Source organism: Branchiostoma belcheri, unplaced genomic scaffold, assembly GCF_001625305.1.
Source record: "Branchiostoma belcheri isolate BF01 breed outbred unplaced genomic scaffold, Haploidv18h27 scaffold275, whole genome shotgun sequence".
NCBI classification, from domain to species: Eukaryota; Metazoa; Chordata; class Leptocardii; order Amphioxiformes; family Branchiostomatidae; genus Branchiostoma; species Branchiostoma belcheri.
The window spans coordinates 161723-181274 of NW_017803882.1; the positions used below are offsets into that span (position 1 = coordinate 161723).

Below are 19552 nucleotides of genomic sequence, written 5' to 3' on the forward strand. Positions count from 1 at the left end.
AGGGACGTCCCTAGCCGAAGCTAGGTACTCATTTTCACCTGAGTGAAGTGAGGAAAGTCGTGTAAAGTACCTTTCCCAAGGGTACAACGTCGGGGCGCATGTTCGGACTTGTTCGGGTACGACCTACCAACATCACATGACTTTTTACAAATTTCACAGGGGTCTATCTATCAACCAGTCTCATTCAGTACTCACCATAGTCTGTTCTACCACTTTGAAGAGAAAAAACTACATTCCAATAGAAAATTTTCTTTTTCTTTCAACTTTTATACCAGCTTTCTCACTATACTATACTAATGAAACCCCCCAAATTCACACACATACAGCTAAGAATACACAGCTGGAAACCCCCTGCATACCCCAAATCCCCTTTCTGTAACAGAATATATTGTCTGTATTACAACCATGCCATATACAGCAATATCCATCCTTATTTTCGTCCCAACAAACAGTAAAAATGACTATTTTTGTGTGCTGAGGGGGGGGGGGGGTGTCCCTGAGGCCATTTTGAGGCCTCTACTGCGCAACGCAAATGTGGTGTCTGCCCTGGTGGTTTCCGCTACACCAACTCACTACTTAACACTCTCGGGGTGTGACAGATCAAAAGTAATGACCAACGGGGTCTGGACCTTCTTAGAAACTAACTCATAACTGGCCGGATCTCTGCTGCTTATCAGATATTTCAATATAAGGTAACACTATACTGCCGGCCCAAGGACCAGGTACGCCGGTTGTTAGTTGTCTTGTTTCCAATATTGATATGTAAACTCTACATTACGATGATCGACTGTCGACGCTAATTAAGGTGATAGGGCGGCTCCTTACATCCCCCCTTGCTGTACCCAAGCGACGTCCTCGGTGCTGGTATTAGGTTACATCGAGTAAATACGAGTACACGTATATATCATACAAATCATATTATTGGGTTAACAAACAAAACAAAACATATACGAGTAATACAATCATCGTTGTTAGGTTCCTACAGAAGTATTTCAAAACTTGGTACAATCAGTATCGGAAATCAACACGGGCTCATATTCGAATCATCATTACACAGATCAATTCAACACTTTCAACACAGGGCATTCCAGAGGACTGTCCAGAGTGGCTGACAGATCTGATGAAAAGGTGTTACCACCAGGACCCTGGACAAAGACCACTTTTTCCTGGTAGGTATATACATACTTATGTCTAGTAATACAATCATCGTTGTTAGGTTCCTACAGAAGAGCTTGTTCTCAGCATTTTCTAACACCCAGGCTCTTCCAAGACATGGAGGAGTGGAATTTGTCTACATTGACTCAATATAACGGAAAGTATACAGATAACAGACGAGGATCATAGACGCAGGACGCGTACCCCCCCCTTTTCTGCCGTAAAAACGGCTTACACCAACTACAAATCACTCAGAACGTGAGAAGGTACAGGAATGATACCCGCTAGCAAGAAAAAATCGGCCAGAATAGTAAATTTGCCCTGATAAGAAGACCATTAAATGGCCCGTCATTAGGGCCTTGTACGGGACCTAGCCCTACGACAGGTTCCGAAGTGCAAAGTTGCCGAAATCTCAGCAACCGGTTGGATTTGTGGAATAAAATTTGGCCAAGTTTTACATCTTGACTAGTTTTATCGTATAAACGGAAAAAAATCCAAGGTCAAGTTCGTTAAAGGTCGCAGTACACAGTATATATGGGCGAACCCCGTAGTCAAAAGTAGTCCGGCAGAAAGTAGTGCTGCACAATACTAGAGAAAGGGGCAGAGATTCTTGTGTGTACGCCAGCGAGGCGGATACTGCGGTGAATGGTAGTGGAATACGTCAGGTTTGAGACTGTAAAAGTTGAATTTTCATGTTCGTTCGGTTAGCGTAGATTCTGTCTTGATACTGTCACTGCCTAGTGCAGTGCCTTTGCAATTCCGTGACCTTCCGCATAGCGCTTTTAAAAGATTGCGTCACGAGTGAATCCAGGTAGCTTACTGTTATCATAGAACAGCTCTACGAAGTTTCTTTTTTTGAAAGTTTACAGCATCACTGAGTACAGTCAGTAACGTGAGTCAAACGACAAAAAAAATTCAACGCAGAAACAACTTAATTTTATTGACAAGATTGAGGTAATTCAAAATATCTCTTATTATAGTGCTAATAACAGTTTCATTAACTTGAGGTATTTGTTTTTGCATAACAAATTCCTCTATAGGCTAATCATCTTACTCATGAATTAAGGGCTCTTTTATTATTTTTCATAATTCCAAATGATTCATGCTTTATCTTCTGTCAAGTCTAACAGTTGAACTATCCTTCACCCCGCTGACTAACCTGGTCACCAAAACAACTTTGGTGACCAACAGCTACCTTAGCAGGTTGAAGGTTAATTAATTTATACATATCAAAGTGGGCGTGACATTTGCTGGGGCGGTATCCATGTAGTTTCCCTATTATTAGGACAATGGTACATTTTTCATAATTTCTGTTTCAAAAACATTGTCTAACTCCAACATACCCTATTCTGAAACACTAAAACTTCAAGCAGTTTGACATTTCTATTAATTTCCACCCTGCTTTGATGTTGTAACTGCATATTCTCTAAACATTTCAACTGGTCTGTCCCCAGCAATTGTGACGTGAACCCGATTTTCTTCAGCTCAAGACTTCAATACACAGTCAACCAAGAACATCAGAACTTTAAAACATTTCTAGATACAAAGAATCACGAACTTGAATCTGTGAACAGGTAACAAGAAACTTAACATAGCAACAATATCATCCGACACACTCTTTATAATGAACACATGTTGAATAGAAACATTAGCCAGTGGCTTTATGAGTGTCACTCTTATTATACAGTTTCCAATTATGATCAACTTTACACTTTTTTCTGAAATCATGGACTTACTCTGCCATTCGATATTCCAAAATAACAAATATGATAGATCATTTTTTTAATCAATAACTCAAAAACAATATGCAAAACAGAGCTATCAACAAAGCTGTCTGCTAACTCTACTGGTCTGTAACATGTCCCAACACTTACAAATAGAACTATTTTTACTTTCATAGCCAAGTTCCACACAGCCAAGCTGTAAAGTTTTCTTCTCTGTGACCGACAGAAAGAACTTGAACATACCAGCATCTAAAGATGCTGTCAACATGCAACCTGAGGACTTTTCTTCATCAACCACAAATTGCCGAACATGATTTTGTCAATTTTAAGGCGACCGGTAACCTTGCATAGCTGTATACAGTTACACAATGCAACACAAGCTCAATACCTCTGACTCTCCTCTCTTATGGTTCTTCATCAACCCTGAATGTCTACGCATGATTCTCGTCATTGTTAGAAAGCTGGAAAGTTGGATACACATATTCAACCGTCTCCCTCACATAAACCCATCCGGCTATTCACAGAGTAAGTCAGCAGGAATATAAATAGGTGATAGTAGCTTGAAACCATTCTTGAATTGCTTTAACTGTAAATACATTCACAGTAGGATTTCCCATCACTGGCAGAACGTACTGCACCTGTGTGAAACCTGGATTTTCTTCTAGATGTTTTGTCAGAGTTGCATCAGAATTTTGTCTGTTGCATATATGAAACCCATAGGTGGGATGTCATCCCTAAAAAAGCTAATACGACCCTGACATACGGATGCTCAGTACGATGCACATTAGGGGTTTCAAGTAGCCTGACTAAATCTGCGCTCCTAGCGGCCGGCCCAGTATTACACCAGGGGCGGCTGGTGTAATACCGGGCCGGCCGATAGGAGCGCAGATTTAGTCAGCCTAGGGTTTCAAGCAGTTGAAGTTCTGCCAGCATAGTTTGGATATCCCAAACAACAATCACATTCCTGACTAATCCTGAACCACAGACAGCTTACTCTGCATAAAGTGGGGCTTCTTCCTTCAAGTTACCCAGTTGAGTGTTTACAACATTTGTGCCCTACAAATACATGTGGTTAATTTTCTGCTTCCATCTCTCACAACATTTTAAAGTTTTCTTAGAGCCATGTTCACTAACAGTGGAGTCACTATAAGTTGAAAAAATTGTTTGAAACTTGAACTTCTTCTTGTGGAATTTAGAATCTGCAATTTTTCTCTAGGAGAATTCGTAATTACGACTCTTTGTGTTTTGATTTCGATATACCAAAAGGTGCTTGAAAACAAGTCGACACAGCAATAACACGCTATGCTCTAGAAAAAAGTCTTACACTCAATAAGCACAAAAGTTGATTAAGAGTGGTGCTTGAGAATTAAAATTAATAAAAAAGAAAGCAGAAATGCACAAGTTATGCCATCAAACGTGAAAAAGACCACATCCTTCATAATTGTCTTTTCTAAATTACAATTATAGAAATCACAAGTAACTGGAATATGGTTGAGAAAAGACTACCTGAATGATATTTAAGCAAAGAACAAAATCAACTTCAAAATCAAGGTGGGTCAAGACATAAGCCCATTACACTTTAAGTTTAACAGGTGTACAGATGTGCTTTGGTTTTCTAATTCCTACTTGTCTGGCAGTGCCCTAGCTAGTGTGTCTAAAAGCCGTCCCATGTCAGTGTGACTCTGTTATCTTGCTAAAAGGACATACACAGTACAGTACTGTACGTTGTCAGTTTAAAATGGGAAGTGACTCAAGCAGCTAAAAGGCTCCGTTAAATGGTCATCAGTGATTCGACTTTGAGTTTACAGTGGATCAACTTCAGCTGATGCTTTCTGGTGTCAGAATGTAGAAATACTATAGGTCTCTGCTTTTTGGGTGACTTATTATTGTATGGTGCAGTGGCTGTGTAAGAAAGGCCCCGAGGGGTGATGAATTTGCTGCTTGTCATCTTGTTAACATCTTGACCTTGCTATGGGATGTACTGCTGATTTAAGTGTAGTACCAGAAATCTGCACTCATCCACAGTCAACTAACACAAATATTGGTTTGACTGTAGCTTTGTTTAAAAAAAAAAAGAGTGAAAATGGAAACTAACTTGTAAGCAGTCATAAAACATTTTAACGTTTCTTTCTGATTTCTTGCTGTTTGTATCGGCTGCCAAGCTGCATCAGGACGTATTCTGCTGCGCACTGTTTAGCGTCGTCTGGATTGGGGGCTAGTTTATTAGGTGTGAAGGGGGTATTAGGGCCAGGAGAACCTGAGCTGTAGCCTGGGATGTTCACTTTAAAGAAGAAAAGCTGTCTGTTCTGCCCAGAGGTGGAATGGAGGGTGTACATGGGGTTTCCCCACTGATTTTTCCTGCACAGCTCCTCAAGCACCTGTACAGCAGACTTACTGGGGCTTCCCGGTGGGGCCTGGGTGTGTAGAACCCTGTAGAACCCCCTGCCCATCCCCTGCCAACCACCCCCTCCCCTCATCCACCCAGCCCCTCGACCCCTTCCCCCCATAGGGGGCATACCGCCCAGACCGCCCATCATCGGGGCCCCTAACGGATCAAACTGATGGTACATCGGAGGGAGGAAAGGGGGAATCATGAAGCTCTGATCGTTCATCTGCCGAGCCCGCCGCGTGTTTCTGTCCACCGGCTTAGCGAGAGTCACTTCGAGCTTGGCACCTTCCAGGAGATTTCCGTTCATGGCTGTCATGGCTGCCAGGGCGTCTTCTCGCGTCTTATAGTGGACAAACGCGTAGTCACGGATTTTTTTCACTCTGGCCACAGTTTCTTCTTCCCCCACCTCGAAGGCTTGTTTGATTGCGTCCTCTGTTGTTGTGAACATCAGGTTGCGGACGTATAACACCTTGACCTTTCTCATGACTTCTTCGTCGACCTCCGGTTCCGGCTCGGCCCAATCCACGGCGATCTGATGCCCCCACAGCTGGATCCGGCCTGGGATCAGCTTCCTGCGCGCCATGGCTGCAGCCCGGTGGCTCTCGTATTCGACAAACGCAAATCCACGATTCTTGGTTTTGTCTGTGACCATCGGGTACACGATTACGTTCACCACCCCCTCGGTGATCTTTGCTATCTCCGTCAGGATGTCGTCTTTCGTTTTGTTCTTGGGGATTCCTCCGACAAAGAGTCGGCAGTTGTCCACGCTCTTGATCACCCCGATGAAGCGGCCTTTACGAATCTCGTAGCTGTTCAACTGTCGGACAGCGTTCTTGGCGTCCTCCTTGTTGGTGTACACCACGAAGGCGTAGCCTCGATTGGACCCGCTGAAGTCCATCATCAGCCGCAGCTCGAAGATCCGTCCGATCTTCTCAAACACGGGTACCAGCTCATCTTCGTACAAGTCTCTGGGAAGCTTGCCGACGAAGACTTCGCAGCCGTGCTGTGGGGCAGGTCCCTCCCAGCCAGGCGGGGGCCGGCCATAGATACGTTGGCCGTTCTCCTGGACGAGGCTGTAGCCAGTGCACCGGGTGAGGGTGCGCAGGGCCGCCTCCTTGGGTGCTCCTTCGATGGTCTTGATTGCAGGGGCTGGTGGAGTGGCAGACATGATCACGTACAGTTGATTCAGATCTGTAGGGAAAGATGAGGACTATATTAGCCTTTGTTACCTTAACCCTTCGGGCACGATCAGCCACGATCGTGGCTTTCCCTGCCGAGCACGATCGGCCACGCTCGTGGCTCATTTCCATTGGCCACGATCTTGATCGGGTATCTTCGGCTAGCGTCACATGCATGCAAAGGCTACAGGGTGGGTGGGAACCAGGGCTAGGGGTGGGAAACTCATTATCACCCTGCTGAGCTGACAATGGAGGGTGATTATCTCACTGCTGATAACATTTGCAGGGCTGTCAAATTAATAGGCATGAGCCTCCAAGAGTCCAAGGGCCCACATGGTAAGTACAGTGGCAAATTTTGGGCAGAGGGAACTTCTTTACGCAGTTTGTAGGCAAAATTTGAAAAAAAAAGTGTTCAAGAAAGTTACTTATGATCTCATTATCTATTGTACATGATGGATATTTGGTTGATTTTTATTAAAAAGAACTGATAGCTGAACTGGGGGGGGGGTTCCTCCGCAGGACAGAACATGCAAGTGGAATGATGGTGATGATGACAATCCATGACGTAGGACAGGGGCATCTTCTCTTGGTACACACACCAACTGTTAGTTTTGCTGTGTGCCACACTGTCATGAATACTGGTGACCCACTTCAACAGTTGGCAGCGTGGGTTTTCAAAATGGCAGAACATTTGAATTTTGATGCACTGAGTTTTTCATGCAAGTGATGATTTTTTCCCTTGTTTATATTGCTATAAAAGTTGTCGCCCATTCAAACATGTCAATTTCATAATACATGTAGTACATATACCTTGGGACTATACACATATAATTATGCATAACCCTTGTGACCATTGTGCATAATCTTACAAAACCAGGGCTTGAAATACTTTTTTAGGTGCATGAAAAATTTGTGTCAGCAAAAATGCTACTTGCAATGTGGCAATGTGAAAAACCTATGTGCACAATCATATATGATATAGTTTTCAGTGTGGTAAAGACAACAGCTCTCAGTATATGTAGTATAACAATTTATTGAGGAAAAACATGTTTTCAGCTTATATATAGTAAAATCTAATACAGCAAACGCTATTCTATTGCTTTGAGAGATCCCTGACTGCACTACCTAGAAGTTTGCAGTTTGTAAACATGAGATACCACTCTGGTAATTTTCAACTGCTAGTGTCAATACAAGTAATATTGCAAGTTTAGACTCTGATATCTTTACTAACCTGAGTGCTGACCAATTTGTAGCGGCAACCCAAATATGAGTTGCCGATACAAGTTGAATGGCACCCAGACTATGTCTCGAAGCTCGTGTGGATGAACTGTCCCAACTTGTTTTTTGAGAACTTAAGTATTGTATGACTTCAACTTGAAGTCGACTTAATTTTGCTTATGTTCACTCCTACTCGCACTATAATTAGACAGGAAATTCGGGGGGACTTTTCCGGATACAAAAGTTGGGACGTGTGCCTGATAAACAAAAGAAGGACTGACATTCTGAAGTTGACTCTATTGGCCCGTAGGCCCAATGTCCCAGTGTCTTTTTAGTTGTCCCAGCCCATTATTAATTAGGCCTCGCCCAGCCTAAATTTTTAAGTGGTCAGTGGCCATTGGACCACATTTAATTTCGAGCCCTGTTGGTACATGTATCTCAAGCCCTGATAACACTTGCAACCATATATAATCCTTGGGGTTTCAAATTTTTAGGTAGCCTGCCCTTAGTGCAAAAAAAATCAGCGCTGCGGAGTGAAAATCCAGATCCAGGCTAGCCCAGCGGAGTGGAGAGGTCACCATGAAAACGGTAAATGATTCTGTATTTTTTCTCATGCATACTTGTATCACCAGGTATTGCTACAAAATAGGTTGCAGTTCCACAGCCCGGTATGCGTGAATATGACCTTATAAGTTATATCAGACATTCTGCCAAAGTGCTCTGCACAATACTTTATGGGTTTTGTGCCGGTGCAGTACGTTTTGCTGATGTGCTCAACTTACCTAATCAATTAGCATTTCTTACACATTTCTAATGTATTATAACTTGTAATATTTTGGGCTCTAGCCAGAAGACATGATCCAATAAGAAATCCACATTTCTGATTGGGTATGATTCCAACCTCAGTCATACCAGTGGTGATTAAATCCTTGGAAACTGCTGCTATAGTGCCCAGCACTTCACAGCACCCTGGGTATGAGATCAGACAAAATGAGTTTGCCTGCCATCTTTGCAAAAATTGACAGAGTTCAATGTTTATACAAAGCAGAGTCAAGAGAATGTGTACTTGATGTACTTTATCGATTTCTTTTGCAAAGAATACCAATTTGTTTTACATACAGTCTCATCATGGAGGTAAAATCTCATTTATACCTCAACAGTGAACTAATCATTTAGTAATATCATGGAGGTAGAATTTTTCTACCTCCATGGTAATATTGGCATGAACAAACTAGGATGAGATTTTACCTATTTTACAGAAAATTAAAAATTGGTGAACTGTCTACAGGTATCCTTCTGTGCAGTTTAGGCACAGCTGGCAGGAGCCTGGATGCCAGCTGTGGCCAGGATGCCTGGCAAGCTAGGCCCTGAGAGCCAGTATGCATGAGCTAGGATCTAATCTCAAAGCAGATCATATGGTGGCAGCTGGAAAATGCCCTTGGCAATTAACACCCATGTGCAAAGAGGTGAAATAGTCATTTGAATATAAAAAGGGCAGGTCTGGGCCTATTATCTCCAAATACAGAATTGTTGACTGCATGCATAAACCCCCTTGATAGAAACAGCCTGCTTGGTGGAAACAAGGAGATGGAAATAAGAAAGGCAAAAAGAATAGTAAGATTTCTCACATAACATGGCTACATACTTGAGAACGAGAAAAACATCTGAGGATATAGATTATGTAAATGAGGGCATAATTTGCATAATTAATGGCAAATTCTTATAATTCCATAGTTGTAACTGCTGCACCCTGAATTTCATACTTGTCACATTTGGAAGTTAAGTGAGGGTGAACATCAATAAACATAATTTATTCAAACCATGACCTCATTTGTATAATTTATGAGGAAGTGTTATAATAGCCTTTTTGTTATGGCTGTCATTTGTTAAGGCTGTCATTGGGTGGAGAATATGATCAACTGATATAATCCATACAAATGAGGCTCTTATTTACAAAATCAATGATTAAAATTGTATAATTCGTCACCCGCAAATTTGGCGAAGGTATGAGATCGTGGAACTCTTGGTAAGACATGTGAAGCCTTTCTTGAGGCATATACATGAAATTTTCACTTCTTCCAGTTGAATAAAATAGAATCTACTCTTGGACAACTACCGGAAACTTTGTACCAAAGGGGAGGGAGCAGGGGATCATATGTCCATTGGATCCTGTACAAAACAAGGAACAAAAACAGGCTTCAAAGTACACTTACCAGAATTGCAAGGTCCCAAAAATTCCATCCACTGGACAGCTAAACATGTCTAGTTGCCGTTTTTGGAAAAAGCCCGGCTTCGACTCCTGCCTGTTAAAGCGCTAGAGCCCTTTAAATGTAAACAACCACTGACCTTTGAACCTGCAGCATAGAAACACACGACTTGTGCTGGAAAACCCCCTCCCAAAACATGTAATTCTATAGCACCACCAATGGCAAAGGTCACCATTTCTTTCTGGATTTCAAAAGTAAACACATGTCTGACCTCCCTACCTGAAAAACTGGCCAAAATGGACCCAGGATTCAACCAGGAAAAAATTCTCAAAAATAATAACACTAAAGTCTTTCCTTAGACTCATGTTACCTTTGCCAAGATGGTAAACGCTTTCAGCACTGCACAGGGGAAGGGAAGATTGTCCTTCATAACATGGACAGCCTGAATTAGAGCTGTGTACCTAAACAAATTTTAGGTACAGGTACAGGTACAGGTACAGGTACACAGGTTTAGGTACAGGTCCGGACCTGAACCTGTACCTGAACAATTCGACCAATTTATATGCTCTTCTGAACTCCTTCAATAACAAAAAAAACATAAATAAACTTGATAGTTAAGGTTTATTCTTTGTTTATGGCGAATGCTCAGATAAAATATAGGCAAAACTAAGATATTTTTGTTTTCATGAACACACTGTCCTTACACAGGCACCCATTGTTAACCAGCTATTTAAACATTTGAGGTCACAAATAGGCATAAAATTGGTGTGAAATTGTTTAGGTACAGTACCGGTACTGAGGGATTAGGTATTTTGGACCTGTACCTAATCAATTTTTCCGGTACAGTATCGGTACTGCGTACCGGTACACAGCTCTAGCCTGAATGGGCACTACATGTATACAAAAAGGCTGCAGGAAAATTGTTGCCACTTCATACCCGTAGGATAACTCTTGTCAGAATCAATATGCAAAGTGAGCCAATTTTAGTAGCATTGTGCTCAGTAAAAAGTTTCAAACCACCTCCCAGATCTAGAGGAGTATAAATTCAAGGGGATTCATTCCTCAAGCTAACCAACATCTTGCACACACAGTACAGTCGTCCCTCAGTAAGACATCTGCAGCCGCATAGTTTGTTCCCGTTTAGAAACTTCTCGTAACATGACTGTAATGATAAACTTCTATGCAGCAGAGAAAAACCCAATGCTTAGGCCACCTGTGACAGTTTCAACAAAATCCTTTTAGGATCTATTTTGCCAGATAGGACTGATTTCCTCTGTGAACATATTTGAGTCGGGTCAAGATTTAGGTCCCGTTGAATTGTGTGAAGGCTGATATTTTGCGGGTTGTAACATTCACTAAAAACACTGTGATCCCACTCGCCATTCAACTTTTGAGCGTAAAGTTAGTAACTTGGGGGAAAATATGTAACTGCATGTTTTCTATTCATATTTGATTGGCAATATATTCACAGCATCTGACAAGGTCCATGTCTAATGATGATACTGCACATTAGAGCTGATCGGTTACTTTTGTGGTACATTGCATCATACCAGGTGTCGGAAGGCAATCCATTTTGTGTTCACACTCGCGGTTACATCCGATCCCGCCGCAAGTGTCTTGAACTACCTCCTCGAGGTGGATTACTTTTGGATTGGGATGGGAGAAAATCAATCTGGATTTGAGTGTTCATACTGCAAAAACTGATCCGGATTGACTGAATTTCAATAATTTCGATCGGGGTCCGTGGTCAATCCGGATCCATCTTTTTGAAGGTGAACGGGGTCTACAAACAGAGAGAAGTTGAAAACCTAATAAGAAGGGCCAGTTAAACCTTGGCCACCCTTTGGCCAGTGTAACTCACCAGCATCATCCATATAGTGTTGTAACAAACCACACCTTTCGAAAAAAGAGTAGGGGCATGCCCTGGTGTGCGATAGTCCAAATACTAGTACTTATCTGATTATTCACTACGCACAACTGTCAAGAGTAGTGTGAAATTCACACTGATGGAGATCCTAAAACAAACAAACAAACAAACTACAACACAACAGATATAACAGCAAAACCATTATGGTAAACAGAGCGTAACTTGGAAAATTCCAAGTCTCACCATACTGCCCAAACTGCGACGCTCTGGAGACCACCAACCACTACCTGTACCACTGCCCCCGCTATGAGAACGAAAGGCATCACATGCTGATGGAAGCAGACAACATTCACGAGACCAACAACACAGCAAAGGAAGACAGAGACACGGACATCGTCACACTGGCCGGAATGAGAGTAGGACTTCCTGAAGGAGCAAACAACCAGATGTACCTAGCCCTCTCCCGGTACATCGAGAGTACGCGCCGTTAGATTTATCCCCAGGGGGCAATCGATGGTTGCTACGTAATACATCATTTTTACCTACAGTTTGCAATTTTAGCCCATCAGGGTGTAAGGTGGCTGAGAAGGCTTGAATTACATACGAGATCGCTCAGCTCGATATCCGTGATCGAGGCTCCGTGTTGACACAAGCTGACAGGAATTTTCACGGCTCGTTTGCACCCAATTCACCACACGACTGGGCGGGAACGGTTCAAAATCACTCGTCAGCGCTTGTCCCTCTTTCTCTCTACACACACTTCTGTGTCAGTATCTAAAACTAAATAAGCAACACATGTGCTGAAAACAACAACGCAACCGGGGACGTATAGATTTGCTAGAATTACGCTATTAAGTGTAAATTTGGGGTAAAAAAGCGTGTTAAAAACGTACCGTTGCAAGGTGACGACGCTTAAAACGCCTGATCTCGTTGATTGTGAACTTTAATTTAAAAAGAAAAGGCTGGTGGTGAACGTGACCCCACGCGCGTGCCTCGGTCGCCTGCAGCACAGGGAACCGTACAGAAAAGGGGTGTGTGATTTTTATAATCATATCAAAACAAACTTTGAAAGAAAGACAGATACCCAACTATGTCTTTTTAGAAATGTTCATGCAGTGCAGACGAAATATAGCTGCACTAGATGCTTAATTGTTTAAAATGGTGGAAACGTGAAGAAGAAAAAAAAAGAAATAGTTTTACAGGCAAACCTCCCTTAGGATTGGATCAGTCCAAGCCACGAAACGAGAAAAAGACAACTTTCCTAATCTCCAAGCAGATGTTTCGCGATGTTGGGTGGCGTGTTTGATACTGTCTGGCCAATTTGATACTGCCTGGCCAATCTGATACTGTCTTTTGCAGCCACCGAAACATCTGCTTGGAGATTAAACTTTCCCACACAAGCTCTGTCTGTAGGGGGCCACGTCGAGAGTTCTATGCGTTTCTCTTTTCCTTCCGCGAGAGAAAGTAGTCCGTTCCACGGCTCCGGGCGTCGACTCGCCTCACAAGAAAGCTTACTACCGCTGGATTCTACAATCAAATACCTTCCTTATTGTAACTTATTTATGATATTTAGACTTCTTTATTTGCTCCTAATGAATTTTTAAGCCGAGAATGTACCTTTCCCGTTGTGATATCATGACCTATCAAAGATTAGGCAATTTTAGTGCAATTTCCCTGTGTATCTTCACCTTGATGCAGATTTCGCACCCCTTACAGGAAATTTGTCGGGTGAGAAAGAGCAAATCTTAATCTTTCTGATGATATTTGACTTACAGACGATTTCGAGGGCGAAACGGGTTTCCCCCACCCCCAAAATTCGGTGAGGCCACGGCCGGGGGTGAGGCCATGTCACGGGAGCAGGCAGGCAATTTTAGGACTGTACCGACGAATAAAACAAGCTTTGACTACATGCAAAAATTGCCTCTAAGAATTCAGGAGATAGCGTTTCAGAGGGTCTGGTTTTGAAAAGGACGAAGTAGATGTAGTAGGTGTTGGGGAGTTTCTTAGCAGTGTAATAAATGTGGGTTACAGGAAGCAGGCGCTATAATTAGTTGTTGATGTGTGTTTTTTTTTTATTTCCTTACAGATCCTTATATCAGACACCTGTGACGATCGTCTGCGGCAATGACGAGCATGCAAGACACTCTGAGGTTTGTACACGTACTTGACAGTTGACCTTGTTACAAGTTGAGACATGTGTGATAAAAGTGGTAAAATTCATCATCATATTATATCATATCACATAAACTAAAACTTTCCCTTTATCATGGTACAGTTTTCTGTAGCTTAAGCAATGCGGCACATTATGACTCTTTCCCGCTGGCAGGCAGCTTCCACCGATGATGGGGAATCCTCTTACTATAACTTGTATAAACTCGCCATGCCACAGCTCCACGACGTAGATTGTCTTGTTCAAGTCCACGATCTGAAGCAGCATCTTTCATCTTAATTCTTGACATGATCAAAGAGTGCACATCTTCGGACCATGACCGGTACCCGAGAGGTTAGAAACCCTTTTTTTCGTCTCGAAGTATGTGGTTATTGTTGACTCACGGCATTACATTTATCATAACAGATTTGTGCATGCAAACTCTATTATCATTACATTAACACAACTCCCTGACTAATGAACAGTCATGTGGAAGGTTTATCATATTCGATATCAGCATAATAAAAGGAGTACTTTTGTCTACGTGCAGGTCAAGCGGAACCTGAACCTTCAGGAGAACCCGAGCGGTTTGATTTGATTTGATTTCAAATATACAGCCAGGACTGCCCCGGACTAGCCAGACCAGGGGCTATTATAAAAGGCTAGGCTGTTACCCACTTGAACGATGTACTCAGTTAGTCTAGTTTGTGCGATTCAAACGTGGTGAAGGCTCATGTGTTTTAAAACTGAAGAACCGTTGATAAGCAGCCGCGCGCCTGGTCATAACGTGTAGTCGAATTTTTTTGGGGAAGGGGGCGCTTTTTCTAGTACATTGTACTAGTATTTTCTAATAGCCCAAGTTTTCTGATCGCAATGCTCTCCTACGACACGTAACGTTAGTAGATAGTTATCGCCCAAGGCACGAAATACTAAAACTCACGAAATCCCTTTTTGAGGTTTTTAAATTCCTTCCCAGCTAACCAAAATGGAAAGGAATGGAAGACAGATAGTCCACTTTCTCATATGATGCATGGATTAATGAAGGCTAATAGTTTATTGTAACGTTAATGACAAAATATAGTTATTTTTTGTTTTTACGAAGGTGATTATTCACGTACTAGACAAGACACCTGCGTGATACTTCTTGTGTCGTAACAGTGGAGGTCCCAGTTCTCTGAATTCTGATTGCGACTGCCATGGAATCATGGAATGACTTGCATGCAGCACGCGTGACATTCCAGGTGTCTCACCCTGCTCGAATTGTTTTCCACAAGACAAATGCGTCAGCAGGTGGGGACAGAAATGAGTCACGTAGGATTCCCCCTATTATGTATGCAGAAATGCTACCCCATCATTGCATGGTTAGAAAAGTCATGTGATGTAAATCCCCCCATTTTATTGGTGAGACTTATGAAGGGGAATCCCCCACCAAAATTTCCCAGTCTGGTCACATAAATTCACTGCGTGGCAGTTGTGCGCGTTAGTTTTGTCACAAGAGGAGTTCGTAGTCTCATCTAAACTTGTATTCGCCGCCTCTTTATACAACCTAGAGTCGTTCTGACGGCGAATGTGTTACATTCGAGCCGAGTCTGGGACGATTGTACGAGAAAATCAGCAGCAGTTGTTGACCGACCGTCAGCTATTTTCGTTTTGAAATTTTAGTTCAACATGGTTACGCTGGATTGGGACAGTGCGCCAGGCCCACTGGACGAAATCAGACCAGAGGCCAGGAAGCTGTAGAACGCGACCGTGGATTCGGACAGATTTGATTCAGCTAATGATTCTGTGGGTGATACTTGTCTCTCACAGGACTTTCAGAAGTGCTCGCTCCACTCGTCGGAAGACCAAAGTTCACAGCCCGCCCCGGTAGGAAGAGCAGAGGAACTGGTGGAACGCTTGCAGCCGACACAGAGGGAGGAATTCCCAGAAGAAACCTGCAAATCCTGCCAGGACGAGACAGAAGATGACTGTATCGAACCAGACGAGGATCCCAGCGAGGAACTAAGGGAGAACTTGGCAAGAGAAGCCTTCTGCCAAGACCAAGACGGCGACACGTAAGTAGACAATTTTACACACGTGACAATTTTTCGTACTCAGTGAACTGCTTGAGGCAAAAATTTGGCTACGTTACGTTTTGACAAATTAAATCTACCGTGTTTTTGACACAACGTTAAGAACAATACACTCGTTCTCATCAAAATGGGCAAAATAGCGATTTTTAGGGTCGAAAAATCGACGGACAGATTTTTCAGGCACACCCACCTTATTTTTAGGAAATCATGTCAATTTATGATTTCCAAAAAATGACAGCTTATTTATCATAGGAAGTTACCAAAAATGTATGGATTTTCATAAGATGTGTGAGAAAATTGCAGACCGGAAATTATTCCGAAATCATGTTTCCGGAATGTGAAAGCCGCTCGTGGCCTTGCAGAATAACTCCGTAGGAAAAATAACTTCGAAAGCAAAATAAAAATGGTTTATTCAGAAATTCACAAAAGGTACACTAAAAACAACATTGCAGCCAAATAAAACTCATAGTAAAACCGGCTGAATTACGTAGTAATCTCTGAAAATCTCCAAGAAGGGCAGAATATATTGAAGTCTGTTGCCGAGACTGAGGTTTGTTTTTACTTGGATACATATTTTTTCTACATTAGTTCCAACGATTATGTTTATGCGTCGATGAAGGTTAGACATCCAGGTAATACGATATGCCAAAAAACAGTTACTCAAGCAACTGGATATGATTTTGAAAACGTCAGACGTTTCAGCTAGTATCCACTAGCTTTCGTCAGTGACTGAGAGACCAGAGGGGAAAGCAGGTTTATATACACAACCTGTTGATTGATATGCAAATAAAGTGAAGACAAATTTTTGGAAGTCGGAAAAGGAACAAAAGTCAGACAAGTCAAGACAAGATGATGCAAATTAGCCTGAAAGCTCCTGTTATACAGGACAGGAGCTTAAGTGTTGTCTGTCCTCGGGGCTGGGAGTGCCAAATCCCAAGTGCCGGAAAGATCGACCCGTAGCCCCCCTTCCCTGTTGAGGGTGGGGTTGTACATTCTTTCATATATTGCCTCTTTAACACCCCGTTCCCACCAGCGTGTTTCGCGGTCTAAGACATCCGTGGACTCGAGTTTGAAAGAGTGACCCTGGTTGTGTTGTAGGTGGTGGAAAATAGCTGAGGAGTAGCCGTTGGCACTAGGTCGGCAATGTTCTTTGTACCTTACTTTAAGCGGTCGACTTGTCTCTCCGATGTAGGTGTTGTTACAATTGGGCTCCTCACATTTGAGTCTGTAGATAACATTCGCCTTGGTACCCTTGTGAGGTCGGTCCTTAGGGTGTACCAGTCTTTGTCTGAGGGTTGAGTGAGGTTTGAAGTTAGTGGCTATGTTGAAGTTTTGGAAGATCCGTCGGAGTTTCTCAGATACTCCTTGGACATACGGAATAGTGATGTTGGCCTTGTTTTTGTTGGTCAATGGTTTGCACTTCTGGGTTTTCTTAGACTGATCTGAAGGTTTGAGCGCTTTGTTGAAAGTCCAGTTTTGGTAGCCACATTTAGCCAGGGCACCTCGGAGGTGTCTTTGTTCGTCCGTTTTGGCTTGGTCTGAAGTGACAATGTTGTCTGCACGATGGAAGAGAGTTTTGATCACTGCTAGTTTGTGTTCCAAAGGGTGGTGGGAATCAAAAGCCTTGTCTGGCTTTTGTTCCTTTTCCGACTTCCAAAAATTTGTCTTCACTTTATTTGCTGGAATGCATATCAATCAACAGGTTGTGTATATAAACCTGCTTTCCCCTCTGGTCTCTCAGTCACTGACGAAAGCTAGTGGATACTAGCTGAAACGTCTGACGTTTTCAAAATCATATCCAGTTGCTTGAGTAACTGTTTTTTGGATTATGTTTATGGTGTACAAGAACAGGAATTTTGGCACCTTTTTATGTCCTTCAGGTTAGAGGTCTAACATACGTTACCGGTAACGGATGTTATAAAACGGATATTTTGCTTGTTTTCTCCAAAAAGATCTACAGTTTTTAGCTTAATCTTTTAGGTGCAAGAACGCATAAGTACGGGTATTTTAAAACTGGGCAACGTTCTTATACACCAGGTGAAGTATCTGTAACGCTTGGTGGCCAGCCTAATAATGTGTCAAAATATATTATGTGCCAAAATGCATTATGTATATCAACAGCTTTGTACTTCTGTAAACATCTTGCCCGTCTGCCAGTATTAATATGCACCACAAAGAAGTGGCTAGACAAACCCAGTTAACACCTATATGTGGGCTGCCGTATTGTCTACCAATCAAGGTCAGAGTCGGTTATGCGCATAATTAGGATAGCTTTAAAGGCAGGACACAGTCGTGTGTCGTCAGTGATTACAAGAGAGTCTAGGCGGAGTGACTTCTGAGTGTCCTGTGTCCGTTCCAACTGAACAAGTAAGTCCTTAGTCATTTGTCTATAAAAAAGTACACAACGCAGTGGTCGAAATACTTTTTTTCTGTGCTCTGCAATATTGCAGAAGAGTCAAAATTTTGTTCTGCAATTTGGAAATATTTTCTGCAAATACTACTGGAACAACATACTCTAACCGATAATGTCTTTGTTACATCATATATAACTGTTAGCTTTGTAAATTTGTTGCATTACTGTAGGAGAATTTCAGGTTCATAAACATGAACTATTGATTGATATGCAAATTAGTGAAGACAACTTTTTGGACATCCTAAAGGAAACAAAAGATAGACAAGTCAAGACAATTATGATGCAAATTAGTGAAGAAGCGCCTGTTGTTGGAGCTTGTGTTGTCTGTTCTTGGGGCCTGAGAGTTCTAGTTTGCTAAATTGAAACTATTGAATATGGAACCTATTTTTCCTTCTGCAAAATTGTAGATTGTATAAATTTTTCTTCTGCAATCTTGAAAATCTATCTGCAGATTGCAGACTGCAGACAGGTATTTCGAACACTGCAACGCAATGTCCGATTGTTGTCAGGAACTGTAGAAGAAAGGTTGGATATCTTGTCGTTACAATGCTGTGGTTATTTATGATTGTGTTACACTGTGAATAAATACACTCCTCCGAAAGCAGAATCCAGTATCCGAATCGTGCTTGCTTGAATGTTTAGGTAAGCTAACATAGAGCAAAAAGGCTATTGTTACAAATTGGTGCCGTGACCAGGATTCTGCTCCCTCGGTGGAGTGCCATTTGTTCTTTCGTTGATTGTTCTCGTGAGCTTGTGCACCTATCGGTAGTTGTTTATGTCGCTATTTTCATTGGTAGATTTGCCCCGGGTGGTTTTGTAGTTTGTGGAGCCTTGTGAAATCATCAGGACCCTAGCAGATAATCTATTTCTATCTCACGTGGGGTTGAGAGGATGCTGAACAACTTTTTTTTATTTTTCAATGCGTTTTCAACATTCATACAGTGCATCTATCAAACAGTAAAGCATCATAGAAACGCAACTTGTCATTTTACGTCCATTACATCTCTTTACTTAGATTCTCTGTTAAATGCTCAATGGTAAAAAACGTCAAAACAGAGCAATGTAAACTGGAACTGAAACAAGAAGGCCAGTTTGTATAACAAAAACTGTCACGCCCATTGCTATATGTCAAAAAACAAGAACAATATTAAACATACTCTGCTCTGACATTACTTCTATT

General features: G+C 42.2%; 2 protein-coding genes across 6 annotated transcripts in view; one reads left to right on the forward strand and one right to left on the reverse strand.

The window, feature by feature from the left end:
- Positions 1-2103: 2103 nt before the first annotated feature.
- Positions 2104-12730, reverse strand: LOC109472440 (APOBEC1 complementation factor-like). Of its 2 annotated transcripts, none has more exons than XM_019772223.1 (2): positions 12632-12730; positions 2104-6459 (listed from the first exon to the last, which is right to left on the reverse strand). In XM_019772223.1, exon 2 carries the CDS (start codon positions 6434-6436, stop codon positions 4997-4999), a length of 1440 nt encoding a protein of 479 aa, XP_019627782.1. In that variant the 5' UTR covers positions 6437-6459; positions 12632-12730; the 3' UTR covers positions 2104-4996. The 2 variants fall into 2 exon arrangements, with proteins under 2 accessions (XP_019627782.1, XP_019627781.1); XM_019772222.1 differs by lacking the exon at positions 12632-12730 and adding an exon at positions 9878-10192.
- Positions 12731-15323: 2593 nt separating this feature from the next.
- Positions 15324-19552, forward strand: part of LOC109472438 (baculoviral IAP repeat-containing protein 7-like) — a 30457-nt gene continuing 26228 nt past the window's right edge. For 2 of the 4 annotated variants that reach the window (XM_019772220.1, XM_019772218.1), the window contains exon 1: positions 15324-15941. The gene's annotated coding sequence lies outside the window, so the exon portion shown is untranslated. Of the gene's footprint in view, positions 15942-17771; positions 18327-19552 lie in introns of those variants that run through there. The other 2 variants (XM_019772219.1, XM_019772221.1) reach the window with 1 other exon arrangement.